At 44.8% G+C, this 16,816-nt stretch overlaps 1 protein-coding gene across 2 annotated transcripts in view; it reads right to left on the bottom strand.

Annotated features, from left to right (window-relative positions):
- Positions 1-5,153: 5,153 nt before the first annotated feature.
- Positions 5,154-16,816, bottom strand: part of LOC144756188 (uncharacterized) — a 163,408-nt gene continuing 151,745 nt past the window's right edge. For both annotated transcript variants that reach the window (XM_078645787.1, XM_078645788.1), the window contains 2 exons: positions 6,836-6,921; positions 5,154-5,874 (listed from right to left, as the gene is read on the bottom strand). In XM_078645787.1, coding sequence (XP_078501913.1) covers positions 5,749-5,874; positions 6,836-6,921 — 212 coding nt within the window. In that variant the 3' untranslated portion in view covers positions 5,154-5,748. The remainder of the gene's footprint in view (positions 5,875-6,835; positions 6,922-16,816) is intronic.

Below are 16,816 nucleotides of genomic sequence, written 5' to 3'. Positions count from 1 at the left end.
GCACCTTGCTGACCTAACATGAGTAGTGAGAAAATATCGATGAACTCCCGTTTCCATATCAATTCCTTTGCCGCCAGCGGGACCTCCCAGGACAAGGAGGACCGGCCTGACAACAAAGGAGCGTCCAACACCACCTCCTCCTCATCGCTTGGCAGCGCTGGAGAAGCAGCTGGTATCGTGGGCGGAGGAATCTTTGTAAACATACTACATTTCATATATTCACTCCTTTAGGAACAGGCGGATTAAGTAATTCGAACTAGTGAGCGATTTTTGAAGTGAGGGGAGTCTCCCATGCACAGCCCTTTCATTGCAATAGATGCGATTTCAGGTTACATTCTGTTTTTTCGTTTGTCATTTTATTTTTTATTCGCATGGACATTCATTACTTTAGAAACTTATCAAAGTGATTTATTTTAATTATTTTGTTTTTATTCATGAATTTCGCATTATTTTGATAATAAAAGATATATTAAAGATCAGTGATTAATTTGCATATTGTGTGACTCTTGTTTACAAACTAAAATCTATGGTTTTTACGAGAATCAAAACAATATAGAAAAGACAAATGAACAAAAGAATCCAAAATGAAAGAGCATCAATTGCACTTAAAGGGCTGTGCAAGGGGGAATCTTTGGAGGCAGCTCAATATCTGGGCTTGTAGTACCAGGGAACCCGCATAGAATCCCAATGCACGCCTACATTCAGCTACAATTGGTGAAACACTAATTGTGCACTCATAAAGGGCTCCCTAGTAGTGGACGTTGAGTCATTGCCCTATAATCACACGGTTTTCAGTCAAGCGACACGGAAACCAGGTCCACACCTTGTAAAGGGTGGCAGTTTCACAACTAGACCACACCTTCTATCTAATGCACTCACAGTCCACCAATATTGCACTTTTTAGCAAGGTTTTTGCAGGCGGAGAAGCCATCTTGTGGAAAATAGTGTCCGGGAAATAATTAGCACTAAGTGCACTGTCACCCATTTTCGAACTGCATATTTTTGAAACTGCACTCTACTTCCACCTTCTACTTATTGCTAGGAAAAACAGATATATGCCAGGGATAAACGATCATACCAAGACCAGAAAAAGCCAGTTATAAGTTAAATCCTGCTGGATCAGAAAGCTTTGTAGATCCACCATACAGTTGTAAAGTCCAACTCCGCAGAGGAGTGCTCCACAGTTGCCTGAATTTACAAATTTCTTTGTGAATCTGGCTCGATGTGTTTGAGAAAGTAGTGTCCTGAGAAATCTAATGGTATAAGCTTTTCTATATGGAAAACAGATTTTCTCTCTTATAACACATATAACCCATAGCCGCATCAGGCGCTACCATGCAGGGGAATAATGCATTGCTTTGAGGTAAACTGAACGTGTTCTACCAACGGGGATAAAGTACACACTGCACCGGCCTGTATCACAACAGTTGTTTGTGTAAGGAAGCTTTTGTTTGTTTTTTAGCTGCCTATGATACACCTCTACTACTAAACCTCGGTGAACACCATTTAATGTACAAAAGTGTAGCAACTGGTACTATGAAATGGAGACAGGCACAGAAAGGTGGTTTTGCTGCAAGAAGGGAGGCCGAGTCTGATGGCTTAGTGGACTAACGTGCCCACTGTTGGGGCCTGTGTTCGACCTCATGGTCACAGTTTCACATGCCGGTGTGTATACTCAGCCTTTCATCCTACTAAGGTCGATCAAATGAGTGCCATTGAATTGGGTAACAATAAACATTTGTTATTCAGCTCCAAGATACCCTTTGGTGAACGTGCGCTTTACAAATTTCACATGTTATGTTGCAAGGAGAGAAGCACAGAGAGTACGGGAAGGGAGTGCAGGGTGCAAGGACAACGCTTACAGGATAACCTACGCTCACAGAACAGGCACTGCAATGAGAGAAATACTGCATGCTTCAAACAATCATAAAAAAAGAATAGGAAACAAACGTGTATCAGCCATACAACACACACAAGCACAAAAGACTCGGTGCCTCATTTCTGTGTTTTTACCGTAGGGCAGTGCAGCAGGCCTACCTGCTGTGCTGTTGTATGGCAAAAGAAAAGGGCTAGGGTGCCTGCATTGAGGGGGTGATTGTTGTTGTGCAGGAAGGAAAATCTTCCTGCACAAAAACAATCCCAAGAGGCGTTTTCCGTTTTCTGTGTGTGCTGCAGCAGCACACACAGAAAGAGGAAAAATGGGGAGAAATATAGATATTACCCTTCGTTGTGCCTCCCTTTATGGTTTGAGCACTGCCTCGGATTTATGATTTCTTGTAAATCTGAAGCAGTGTCAAAAAGTGATGGATGTTGCTGGGAACGCCCCCAGCAACACCTATTGAACTCCCCTTTAACACAGAAAACTGCGTTAAAGGGGACATTATTTACGAGGCAGCAGTAAGCCAAAAAAGTGGCTTAGTGCTGCCTCATAAATACGGAGCAGGCTCCTGCGCCATGGAACATCACAAAAAGTGACATTCCGAAGGTGCAAGGGGCCTCATAAATTAGGCCATCAATTTTCTCTGCATAACACTAAGGCCCTCATTACGAAAGAAAGGCTAAAGCCCGACCTCGAGAGTTTGCAAAGGGATTGGAATTACGAATTCTATAATAATGAACACACTGACGAGGTAGAGATGTAAATTTCGGGGTTAATTTACAAGCTCCTTGGGTCCAGTGGTGGCCAATACAAATAAAAAGTAGTGGGGCACGAGGGGAGTGCCAGAGGAGCACAGGAGGACCAATGCTTACCTGATGCTGCCGGTCACCTCGTGCATCAGTGCTCCTCTGCTCTCCTGCTCCCAGTGGTCCCTAGAATACATCATAGACTCCCCATCCAATCCAGACGCTGCTATCATGCTATACCGAGCACGAGCGCAGCATGGGGATTGGGCGGAGCAGGCTGGTTTGATGCTCGCTCAGCAATGCAAGGAGGTGAATATCCCTCCCAACCAGTGCACAGCAAAGTTTTGCCATTCGGCGTATTCTCCTTTTTACTCATTCCTTATTTTTATCTATTTATGTCCATTTTCATTTCACATAGTTTTAACTCCTTCTCTGTTTTATAAGTCCACACATGGGAATATCGCGCCAATTTTCCAAGTTTCTCTTGTCCCAAAAGTGCCCATCCGGACCTCAATGAAGAACACGACTGTTGCGCTATTCATTAAAAGCCAGTTTGCACGCACAGTGGTTAACAGTTTAATTAAGGGTAATGATTGTGAAATCTGGTGTGCATCCCACCCCCCAACTCATCTTCATTGAATTCAGCCTACCGGGGAGAGCACCCATTTGTAAAAACGAACATAACGCAAAGTATGAATATCGCAGTACGAGTCCACACAATGGCGTTGACATCCAAATTCATCCAGCACCGCAATGTTCAGTTCGGTTTATTATTGGGGGAAAAGAAATGTAAATTTTGTTTAAAATGTGCTGTCACGAATAAGTGTATTCATGGTATTGTAAAACTAGCACGGCGATGCATTACAGAGCGGCACCACAGATTAGCAATTTAGATGTGCTCAAGTGGATTATGGGTATGTGAGTCTTTTTTTCCGAAAGACAGGTTAATCTGGGAGGAGCAATAGAAAGGAAGTCCGGTCATATATACGCACGAGAGAGGGCCCTTTAATCATTTTTCAAACACCGAGGAGGGAGGAAAAACTTGCAGCGTTTGTTTCAGGTACGATATAATACTGAATGAGGGCACGTGAAACAGTTCAGGGCAGGAAATACATAAGGATTTAAAGCTGTAAATAAGCGAGTCAACTTTGAAAGCTGGGTTTGAACTGTGACACAATGGCGGGATGTGTTTTGTTAAATCGAAAGTCGAGACCATGATAGTAATAACTAAGGGCGAGCATATATGATTTTGTCTAGATAAGCGACCGGCATGTAAGCAAAGAACGTGTAAGTTTTAACAGATAATTCAATTTGGTAAAAAGTGTGAGCAGACAATATGTGGATAAACTTAAGTGGCATATGTAGCATCATAAATCACCATGTACTGATTGTGGTTTAAATCTTGTTTATGTTTCAGTGTCCCCTGACGAAGGGCAATGTTATGCCTGAAATGCATTGGGTTTTATCTGAATAAACGCTGCTTTTAATGAATAGCGCAACAGTCGTGTTCTTCATTGAGGTCCGGATGGGCACTTTTGGGACAAGAGAAACTTGGAAAATTGGCGCGATATTCCCATGTGTGGACTTATAAAACAGAGAAGGAGTTAAAACTATGTGAAATGAAAATGGACATAAATAGATAAAAATAAGGAATGAGTAAAAAGGAGAATACGCCGAATGGCAAAACTTTGCTGTGCACTGGTTGGGAGGGATATTCACCTCCTTGCATTGCTGTTGTAGTCTGAATCGTGTCATTTAGGCATGACACATAGCCAGTTTGCACGCACAGTGGTTAACAGTTTAATTAAGGGTAATGATTGTGAAATCTGGTGTGCATCCCACCCCCCAACTCATCTTCATTGATGCTCGCTCAGGCATACTGAGTCTGTGCTGTTTCTCCACCCGGATGTGGAATCCGGGTCTCATTTTCAGTGTAACAAAAGAGTATGTAAATTAGTCTCTTGAGAATACCCTGCAACTCTGCCATAGAGCTGACCCATGTGGACTGCCATTGGATGCTACTATGGATGGATTCTATGTTAACAACAAGGTATGAACTAATGACTAGCCGAGGGCGTCCAGTTCCCAATACAGGTTGTTTCAGCGTCGTAACAAACATGCTCACAACACAAACACTACAGACTAAACGAATGAAAACAAGAATTTGCGGTTTAAGAAGCACCAGCTACCACGATTCTTCTGTTTCATTTTTCATATTATGTCATTTAATGATACGCAGTTGTCTTGCAAAGGAGGATAAGAGGTGTGGGCTCTTCCAGATTTCAGCTTTGGGACCTGCAGTTTGCATGCAGATCACTGCAGTGGCCACTTAGGGTCTAGCAGGTAAGATAGCTCAGAGGGCTGACTCATTCTAGGGCTTCACCTACCTACTCTAAGAGCAGGAACAGTGATCAACACCTCTTGATGGGTCCAGAATTTAAATGAAAATAGGTCAAGTACTTCTGAAGAGTCGGTGGGTTCTATTTAGGTTCAGGAGGTCAAGATCCATGCAGATATTAAACTAACCTCTGCCTTCACTAATGCCCTTCATTTAGATTGACTTTATGTACATTTATATTTGTGGACATTCTGAAAATCTTGAATGGATCCACATGGACCTATTACGAATTGCATTTCTATAAAGTATATTTACATTTCTGTTTAGTATGTTAAAATATTCTCTTACAAAGTAGTCTCCTCTGCAGATTTCATTTTATTCCCATAGCTCTTTCAAACATATCATTTTGTCCAAGTACCTTTGAATCGGCATGTCTGCAGGTGAGCCCTACCAGCATGGAGGCCAACCCTTGACTGCATGTCGTTCTGTCACATGGCAATAGTCATCTCCGCTTTCACGCAGACAGAGGGTTTGACAAAACCCACATTGAGGGAGTGGATTGAACTTCGCACATCGTAGGACCAAATTCTTTCTTCAAGAATAAAATTTGTAAGACAGTGATCCTGCCAGTTAGAAAAGGTATGGTGGCTTCGAGGCACCGGGTGGAGCAGTGGTGGAGTTGGTATTCGGTCAGCTTGATGATGTTAGTGATGATGGCTAGCGGTTTTATCTCCAAACCGTACACTGCGGTGTTCCGCAGCCATTGGGATGTCGTCAAGGACTCTCTAAGAGGGTGGTGGTACATCAGATCCCAAGGGTTTCCGAGATCTACAGTCCAGGCTGGCCCGAGATTGTTGTATGTGCAACTGAACCCCGGACAATGGAATCCCGTGCTCCAGTATGGTGCAGACCTGAAGAGGGAGAAAAACAAACGTACTGCATATAAAGGCAAGAAGGGTTGAGTGAATAACTAAAACAAGCACGAAAATAAACCTCAGTGATTCTCGCTCTAGGAGTGTGCATACCATGAGCATCATTAAGGGGTCGACTAATATCTCCATTCGATCCCAGGCTTGCCCTCTGCAAACCCTGGCACTGCTATGTGACCCTTGGGCTCAGAGGTGGCAAACGCAGTGCCAAGAATAGAAAGTAAAATGTCCTGATGAGCACCCTTTAGTGTCTGCATCTCCCACTAAGAGGTTACCCTTTTAGTTAAAAATAAATTCATTTAAGAAGTGCAAATCTCACGTTCTAGAACACTGAATAAAACAAACAAAGTGTTTGTTACGTATTTAGTTTTATGAATTTATAATCTCCTTTAAACATGTCAAACTACTTCTGGGAATACATGGAAGACTGGAACCGTGGGTGTGGGGACTTGTGTGCTTGAAAGAGGGGGCGATCTCCATGGTAAAAGGCCTGTTTACAGACATAAACTACATAGGCAGAGGTCTATAGTGCCATCTGCTGGAGGGAGGGTGGGGGCATTCAAGAGTCCATGTAAGATGCTGTAAGTACTAAGAAGGGAAAAGAAAAGGGAGGGGTTTAAGAAGTGCACTTTACCAATATCAGTAACATAGCTTGAGAGAGTGGTGGCTGGTGAAAAAGGAGTGTAGACTAGGCTGACTAGGCTGACCCCCCCTGCCCCCTGCCCCCTGCCCCCCCCCCCCCCCCACTCCGTCTCACCCAGGGCACAGTGGGCATTGTAGCCCCAGGGCGGGATGCTGAGGACTGGTAGAAAGAGTAAGGCAGGAATCTGTGTCTCCTCACACGGTCTTTCCGTCCTTCAGCTGGGGGCCTAGATAGATGTCTGTTGAGTAAGCCTTCACCAACCCCGCCCACTGCAGCTGTGGTGTAAAGCGCTGTACGTACCTCCTGCAGCAGCGCCAGGCCATTCAGCCGGTTGTTGAGGTCGATGAGTCCGAAGCTCCGGAAAGTGACCCTCGCCATTGCCCTGCCTGTTGAGGGAGAGAGAGAGCGAGAGGGAGGGGGAGAGAGAGAGAGCGAGAGGGAAGGAGGGAGAGAAAGAACAGATAGAGAGAGATGGGGAGAGAGGGAGGGGGAGAGAGAGAGAGAGAGAGAAAAAGAGAGAGCGATAGAAAGCGAGGGGGAGAGAGCGAGAGAGGGGGTGGGAGGGAGAGAGAGAGAGAACAGAGAGAGAGAGAGAGAGGGAGAGAGGGAGGGAGAGGTAGAGAGAGAAAAAGAGCGATAGAAAGCGAGGGGGAGAGAGTGCGAGAGAGAGGGGAGGGAGAGAGAGAGGGAACAGGGAGAGAGAGAGGGAACAGAGAGAGAGAGAGAGAACAGAGAGAGAGAGAGAGAACAGAGAGAGAGAGAGAGAACAGAGAGAGAGAGAGATGGAGAGAGAGAGAGAGAGGGAGGGAGAGAGAACGAAAAGGAGAGCGCGATAGAGAGCGAGGGAGAGAGCGAGAGGAGAGGGAGAGAGAGAACAGAGGGAGAGAGAGAGAGATATGGGGAGAGAGGGAGGGAGAGGGAGAGACAGAAAAAGAGTGAGCGATAGAAAGCGAGGGGGAGAGAGCGAGAGAGGGAGGAGGGAGAGAGAACGGAGAGAGAGAGATGGGGAGAGCGAGGGAGAGGGAGGGAGGGAGAGAGAGAGAAACAAAAGGAGAGAGCGATAGAGAGCGAGGGGAGAGAGGGGGAGAGAGAGAGAGAGAGAGAGAGAGAGAGAGAGAGATGCTGTAAATATGCAGAGAGACTGACCTTTCAACCCCTAGTGTTTACAACCCATTTAGGTCCCCCTACAGGACACTGTGAACAGGGCCCCCAGAGGTGGACTCTGCAGTGAGGCATCGGTGATGCAGTGAATAAATATACAGACAAAAATAGGAAGACAATAAGTGGTCCCTACTTACATACTCTGATTCAGCTGTATGAGCCTGTCCCAAATTACCTCACCGGTGACAATCTGTCTGCAACGGTGCAACCCCACTTCACAAAGTGATCTGGCCACAACCAGACTGCACTGCTCCATTCCATTCCATCATCCCTCACTTCCTTTGGCTGTAGAAGTGAGAGCCTCACAACTTTACCCCATATAAGCACGTGATGGCGCTCTGGGACGACTTACCAGCCGAGGGTCTAAAACCACCTAAAATCACATGATCTCACCAAGATACTGTTCACACAAGTCATCACAGAGGCAACTTTCACATGACTCCTGACTCCTCACCAAGACACCTTTCACTTGACTCATCACCTACACACCTTTCACATGACCCTGACTCCTCACCAAGACCTTTCACATGACCCATTATCAAGGCACCTCTCATATGATTCAGCACCTTTCACATGACTCTTTGGCAACACACCTTTAGCATGACTTATTACCAAGACAATTTTCACATGACTCATCACCTACAAGCCTTTCACATGGATCCTCACCAAGACACCTTTCATATGACTCATCATCTACACACCTTTCACATGGATCCTACCAAGACACCTTTCGCATGACTGATCATCTACACACCTTTCACATGGATCCTACCAAGACACCATTCGCATGACTCATCATCTACACGCCTTTCACATGGATCCTACCAAGACACCTTTCACATGACTACTCACCAAGACACCTTTCACATGACTACTCACCAAGACACCTTTCACATGACCCTGACTCCTCACCAAGACCTTTCACATGACCTATCATCAAGGCACCTCTCACATGAGGCATCACCTTTCACATGACTCTTTGGCAACACACCTGTAGCACGACTTATTACCAAGACACTTTTCACATGTATCATCATCTACACACCTTTCACATGGATCATACCAAGACACCTTTCACATGACTCATCATCTACACACCTTTCACTTGGATCCTACCAAGACACCTTTCACATGACTACTCACCAAGACACCTTTCACATGGATCCTACCAAGACACCTTTCACATGACTCATCATCTACACACCTTTCACATGGATCCTACCAAGACACCTTTCGCATGACTCATCTCCACACCTTTCACATGGATCCTACCAAGACACCTTTCACATGACTACCTACTCACCAAGAAACCTTTCACATGACTACTCACCAAGACATCTTTCACATGACCCTGACTCCTCACCAAGACACCTTTCACATGACTATTATCAAGGCACCTCTCATATAATTCATCACCTTTCACATGACTCTTTGGCAACACACCTTTAGCATGACTTATAACCAAGACAATTTTAACATGACTCATCATCTACATACATTTCACATGGATCCTCACCAAGGCACCTTTTGCATGACTCATCTACACACCTTTCACATGGATCCTACAAAGTCAAGTTTCACATGACTCCTTGCCAAGACACCTGTCCCATGACTCCGCACTATCTCCTGTCAGACATGTTTGCAGTCTTGCTAAAGAAAGCTCCAACGGTTTGTCCTATACCACATTGAAAGTAATATGTGTATACTACTCGGAGAGTGCTTCATGTTTCCTTATGGTTAGATGGATTCTCTGTCTGTTTCGACTTGCTGCTCCTGATTCAATGCGTTACTCCCTAGTGTTGTGTTTGTTCCAACTGCTGAAGTCAGAGTGAGTTTTCCTTTTCAATATTTTTAGTGAATTTGACTTTTAATACTCAATGGACACTCAAAGCCTTCCTCCTTCCCTTGGTGTTTAAGCATCTGGTTGCCCCTTTCCTTCTCTTTGTATTTGTCCAGTGTGTTGGCTTCTCTCACTTCCGTTCCACCCTGCCCCCTGTCTCCCTGTTCGTTATTCCTTCCCCTCCCCCTTGAGTGCTTCTCGCCTCCCTGTTTCATCACTGGTTAGAGCCCCTTCCCTTTACTTCCTGTCTCACCACTCACATCCCATGTTTTTAGAGGAAATGTATTTGCCACCTGTATGTTTTGTCCCTCTCCTCGTTTTCCTTTAAAATGCTGTCTTTGCAGTGTGTTGTAGTACATTATTTATAATGTATTTATTTTGTTTGTGCCTACCAGCTTTCCCTTGTTTCTTTTCTACCCTTCTTCTTCTAGCTTACCACTTGGAATGTTCCTGTATACCAGTCTACTTTAAAACTCTGGTGAACTGTTATGATAGTTAGTCTCAGCTGCATTGTGAGGTGGAGGTAAGTATCAATTAAAAAATAATTCCTCAACTACTCACCATTCTCAACGTTTAACTCATTTGCTTCTCTTGAGTAAACCCACACAAAGTAAATATGAATAAATACCAATAAGAAGACCCAAAAATAAATATGGATAAATACAGACGGAAATGAGGAAAAAAAAATCAATACCATTAAACTGGAAGCCCTGCATTTAACATACAGGCCATGGGTACATGTAGTACCATTTTATTAGGGACTTACAAGTTGAGCCCTGTAGCCAAGTCACCCAAAAATGACGTGGACCAAAGTGTAAGCCCAGGAAGACCCCCATCACTGGATCTGCATCCGCAGCATCTTCAGCATCCTGTATCCCTTGCATATCTTTATCAAATTTGTTGCCAATCTCTAACTAATGGCACAGTAACTAATTGCTGGAAAAAGGCAGTGGTGTCCTTCTTACTAAAAAAAAAGCAACATTGGACCCTCAATGCCCATCTAATTATAGACCTATCCCTTTGCTACCCTACCCGATCAAGATCCTAGAAAGAGTAGTGAGCAAATCCCTATCGAAACATTTGGAGGAGAACAATCTCTTGGACGAGGTCCAATTTAGATTTTGGCCGGGACACGGCATCGGCACCGCCTGTTATGTTATGTTAATTTGGATTTGTTGAGCGCTTAATACCGTGAGGTCTCTAAGCGCTATAAGAAGAATAGCGATGGAACCAGGCAACGTAGATGTAAGTTATGTCCAAGCTTCTGTGAAAAGGATAGTTTTTAGTTGTATTCTAAAAGGAAGAAGGCGGCTTTCCGTGCGGAGTTGGCTCGGCACCCTGTTCCAGACAGTGGGTAGGAGGCTAGAGAAGGCTCGTCCTCCTTTGGTGACGTAGTTGAAGCGTGGACATTTTAAAAGGCTCTCTGTGGAGGACCTTAGCAAGCGGCCTGGTATGCATTTCTTAAGGCGTTGTTTGATATACATGGGTGCCTGGCCGTGAATGGCTTTGTGAACGATACAGAGGGCCTTAAATTTGGCCCATTGTTTAAGAGGCAGCCAGTGGAGGCGTTGAAGGAGGGGTGATGCTCGCGTATGTCTAGGTAGTTTGAAGATGAGCCTGGAGGCATCATTCATAACTATCTGGAGTTTGCCCACTAGGGAGTCAGGCAGTCCAATGTAGAGTGAGTTGGCACAGTCAAGGCAGGTCAGGATCATAGCGGATACAACTTTTCTCATAGTGGAAGATGATAGGTTAGGAGAGAGTCTCCCAAGTAGCCTTGGTGACAGTCCTGGATGACCTGAGATTTTGGGCTGACAATGGCCAAACAGTTTATTGGGCATGTCAGCTGCATTCGATACGGTAAACCATAAGATCCTGATTAGGAGGCTTGAGGAGGTTGGCATTGTGGGAAAGGCATTGAATTGGATGCAGTCCTATCTCTCAAACAGACAGCAAGCAGTGACCTGGATGCCTTTTTTTCTCCCAAGATAGCCCCATAAAACAAGGGGTCCCACAGGGCTCAGCGATTAGCCCAATTCTTGTTAACTTATATGCCCTTTCATTTCTCTTATAAAATCTTTTGGCATTGATGTCATAAACTACGCAGACGACACTCCGCTAGTCTTCTCATTTGAGGGTAATAATGCAGTCCCTCTGGAGAAATTCCATAACTGTATGCGAGAGACAGCAGACTGGCTCAGAGATAACTCATTACAATTCAATGGGGATAAGACGGAAGTACTTTGCTGCGCTGCTAGTAGAGTTTCTCGCCCCCTACCAGCAGACTTCTGGTCAACCCCGGCCAATATTCCTCCACTACATGTTAAGACAGCATGTAATTTGGAAGTGATTGACAGTAATCTACAACTGGATTCTCAAGTGAATAAAACCGTGAGCACTTGTCTATCTTTGCTCTGAGCTCTCCCAAAAATACTCCCCTTTTTACCCGCTTCAGTAAGACCTCAAGTGGTAAGGAGTATTATCATGATCAGATTAGATTACTGCAATGCCCTACTCCTAGGAGCTCCAGCTCACTTGCTGAAAAAACTGCAAATAATACAGAATATGGCAGCCAAGCTTGCATTAAATAGACAACGTAGTGCATCAGCCTCACTTCCCTTAAAAGATTTTCACTGGCTGCCTATAGTCCAGAGACCTCAGTTTAAGTCGCTGTGTATCGTCCATAGGGCTACACATAAAATGTGGCCTAAGCCTTTACAGAAAAAATCTCAATGGTATTCCCCAGTTAGAAGCCTACGCTTCTCCTCAACCAACCTGGTATGTAGCACCCATGTCAATAGAGCCAGACTGGGTGGTAGATTTTTCAGCTTTGCCGCATCTCGTCTTTGGAATTCTCTACCAATTGAGCTGAGACAAATGAATACTCTAGCACGCTTTAGGAAGGAGTTGAAAACTAGACTCTTTCCTAGAGATTAATTCCTAGATGTTTTTCAATTCAGTTACACACAGTGTCATTTTTGGTAATCCCAGCGCCAGGATACCCACGTGGTGGCAGTTGCGCTATAAAAGTTTCACCTTACATTACATAAGGACCACTCCATTGAAGTCTATGGCGGTTCACCCATAGAACCTAGAACTCGACTAGAGACTGCTTTTACTGAAAGGTAACTGGCTGCCCAAGTATTATTGGCCCCTGTGAATCGCTCTCGGCAGGAGTTGGTCGCCCAGATTGTGTGAGAGTAGCTGCACTCAGCTTTACAAAAGTTTTCAAAAGTAACCACTAACCGCGGTAGTGTACAATGTTTGTTTGCAATTTGAATGGAAAACCGTGATTTACTATTTCATTAATAAATTACATCTCTGGAACTCTCTGGTGAATTGTTTTACATTTTGGTGTCGAACGATTTATAAAAATAAGAGCATTTTTATAAATTGGTGTTGGATTTCTTCCTTATTCAGCTGAATTGGTGCTTCTATATGCTTTTCACCTGTTCCTCTATTAAAGCCTGACTGCTTGAAGCCACAGCTGCTAAGTGTTGAGCTAAGGTTTTGTATAAGTGTCTGAAGGGACCCAAAATGGATTTGTTTGTTTATTACATGGTGAGATTGCACAACGACATCATATAGTACACCGCTTTCCTCACAAGACGTGCTGGTCTACCATCAACTCCATGAAACAGCCACCACCAGGAGTTCCACCACTTGGGAGCCTCCTTGGATCCATTTCTCCATTTCATCCTCCTCAAAGGACTCAACCCCATCTGCTCCAACCACATGCCTATCCTCGGTGACTCATCACAGCCACTCTCCAGGATGCATGGAAAATGCCTCCTAAACTCATCTTACTCCTCCTAAAAAAGACTTCAGCTGACCTGAAGGTTCAGGCAATGTACAGTCCCATCTTCCTCCTCCCCTACATGGCAAAAACTCTTTAAAAAAAGTCAACAAGCAACTGGCTCACCACCTCAACACCAACCGCCTCCTAGGCCCCTCACAACCAGATTTCAGACAGAACTACAGCAATAAGACCACACTAATTGCTGCCACAGATGACATTTGCTTTATCATAGACAAGGAGGACACAATGGCACTCATCATATTCGACCTCTCAGTCACTTATGGCACAGTCTTCCATCCCATCCTCATCCAACGCCTCCACGACATCAGAATACGAGAACCCGCCCTCCACTGGATCAGCTTCTTTTGCACAAGTCACACCCAATCTGTAAGCCTGACCCAACCATAGTCGTCCTCTGCCTTCAACCTGATCTATGGCATCCATCAACGCACCTTGCTTATTCCTGTACTCTTCAGCGTCTACAAGGCCGTACTCACCAGTGTCATCCGATTCTTCACACTCAACCGCATATCCTATGCCAATGACACCCAACTCATCCTCTTCCCCCCCCCCCCCCCCCAACACCTCCAACACCAGATGAAGGTCTCCAGCTGCATGACTGAAGTATCAAATGGATGAGGAACAAGTGCCTGAAGCTCAACTTCAACAAGACGGAAGTGGTCCTCTTTAGAAAAGACACCTCCCTCTGGTCCACAGCCTGGTGGCCCTGCAAATTAGGACCAACATCTCCTCCTCCCCCAAACTCTTCAAGAAACCCAGGCATCGTGATTGACAATCATATCTCGATGTATAAGCAAGTCAGCATAGTTACCTCCATTTGCTTCCACACACTCACCTCCTCATGAAAGTCTTCAGATGGCTCCCACTAAAGACCTGTAGAACTGCCACTCAAGCACTGATCACCAGCTGACTGGACTATGATAACACCCTCTATGTGTGAATCACCTTGCAACTCATCCAAAGACTAAGTCATCTACAACGCAGCAGCCAGACTCACTCTAAATCTGGCACTCCACACACACATATCTAAACACCTTAGTGATTCCACGTGTTCCTCAAACACAAACTTGCCATTTTCACACTCAGCACTCACAAATGAACAGCATTACACAAGCAAGGCCCCACATACCTTAACACTTGCATCAAATTCACACCCTGACCAGACACCTCTGCTCTATCAGCCCCCTACTTGCCCAAATCCCCACATTCGTAGAGCCGGAGCTTGCGCCTTCTCTTTTCTGCCTCCCAAAGCAACTCTACCCTAAAATTTAGCGAGAAACTGAAAACATGGACCTTATAATACATAGCTGGTCAGGGCAGCTCCCCCCTCCTTAGGTACCAGGATACCCCATGGGTGATATGCACACCCGCACACCCTACAAGTATTCTTAACATGACATGTTTCTCTTTTTCTGCCACTTTCTCTCTCGCTCGCACTGTCTCTTTCTCTCCCATCTTTCTCGCCATCATTTCTCCTCTCTCCATCTTCTTACTCTATGCCCCACCTCCTCTCTCCCAACCTTCCGCCTCCCTGTCGCTGTGGTTGCTTACGTTCTCTTAACTCCTTCTTACTCTCTCTATCTCTCTTTCAGTATCACTCCACTCTCTTGCTCACACTTACTTGTTTTTCGTTCTCCTGCTCACTGCCCTCTTCTGTTCCTTTCTGCCCCTCCTTCATTGTGTCCTCTTTGTCTCTTCCGCCTCTGTCCCGCTGTCTCTTTCACTCCTTCTCTCTCTACCTCCCAGCTGTCTCTCTCACTCTAATTGTGTGCCTCCACATCGTATTTCTTATAAATCCAAGCATGTGTTTTACTGCTGGACATGCAGTCTCTTGTAACATTTCATGTGTTGTGAGCATGTGGAGGTAAATAAACGTGTTGTTTTCTGCATGAAATAGTACTAGCTTGAATCGAAGTGCAAATTCCGTCTACTTTGCCTGTATTTATTGGTAAACCTGTCCACAACCTTGACTTTTCCGGATTGTCTTAACATCGTGTACTCAACATGTAGCACATAAACAAGCCCCAGTTGGATTGGTGTTGTCTTATTGAGCTCTTGAGTTTTTCCTTCACAGAATGGAACCCCTGCTTGGTTGAGTAAACCACTTTGTCAGATTAGATTTTCCAGACAGGCCATGTTAATTTAGCCCATGAAATGTGGCAGTGGGATGGGCATAAAATGCTGCATGTGGGCTGCAGTTTGCATTCAATCCACTCATGTGTAGGACTGAGAAAGTGTGGCTACAGGTCCACTAGTGGGGCCAAGTTGGCTGGAATTTAAAATCTTGCAGTAACAAGTGGCAAAGCCAATGTCCTCGGACATACTGACAAATGTGCTTTCATTCACTAGAAAAGCTCTCATGAGCTGGCCCTATAGCCGCTGGTTTGGTTCTTATTGTATAAGTGGAATACACAAGATGTTAAAGTAAAGCAGGCCTTCACTGGGAACAGCTGGCAAATGTTGTTTATCAATGTGTAGGTAAAGAAGAGCCTTCATTGTTAAGAGAAGAGTATTTTTAGAAGTTTGGCCAAGAAAATCGTCAGAGCTTGGTACAAAGTTCCTTTTTAGTTTTAATGTTTACAAAAAATAGAGTGTCTTGGTGAAGGTACATCTTTAACCTACATATTGAATGGTACCTTTTAAATATTACCCTTAGTGCGTCCAGTTACCTGGCTGGCTGCCAGCTCCCTCCAGAGGCAGTAGTTACCGTCGTCGAGAGTTGAGAAGAGGTGAACCACCAGGAAACAAGGTGAACTACCAGGAAAAGGTGATCTATCAAGAAGCAATAAAACAACATCCAAAGATAGAAAGACTGAGTGTAGGCTCTCAGTGTACACTGATCTGGGATGTGTCATTTGGGAGTGGCCAGGAGCAGAGGCCTGGAGTCTGATATACTGATGGAACAAGTAAGCTTGAGTGACAGGACACTTACATAACCAGGCTCCTCTAGAATATTTAAGTTTTGCTCTCAGCCGGAGAGAAATCTGTTCTCAGATCAGGAAGAAGAGTTTGTTTCTGAATTCCGTAGCCCAGGCTCTGGAGGGGACGAATGCCATCTCTGTGAAGGTTTACACAGAAATAAGACAGAGTGCAGCAATGTGAATGCATTTTAGTGGGGACTGTGCATAGACTGGGCCTCTCACACACATGTCTCGGGAAAAACCTGCTGCAAGTGCCGAGGGACCAGGGCTGACCAGAGTTTACTCATTGAGCTGTGTTGTAACCCAAAATGGTGTTCGCTAAATATATGCAAAAATGTAGTCGTTGTTATATTTAGAAGCTGCAATTTTCATTGCGTAAATAAAATGCGGCAGGCGTATATTTAAAGGGTTATTTGCTGTTCCTGTTGGTGTATTCCAGCAGGAAAACACAAAAGCACCCGCTTTCACATCATTAGTGAAGGGAGGTGTCAATAGTGAGCAGTTCCCACCCTGCACATGACAACTTCCTGGTTCATTTT

This window comes from Lissotriton helveticus, chromosome 5_1 (assembly GCF_964261635.1).
Source record: "Lissotriton helveticus chromosome 5_1, aLisHel1.1, whole genome shotgun sequence".
NCBI lineage: Eukaryota > Metazoa > Chordata > Amphibia > Caudata > Salamandridae > Lissotriton > Lissotriton helveticus.
This window is presented reverse-complemented; position numbering and strand designations above follow the sequence as displayed.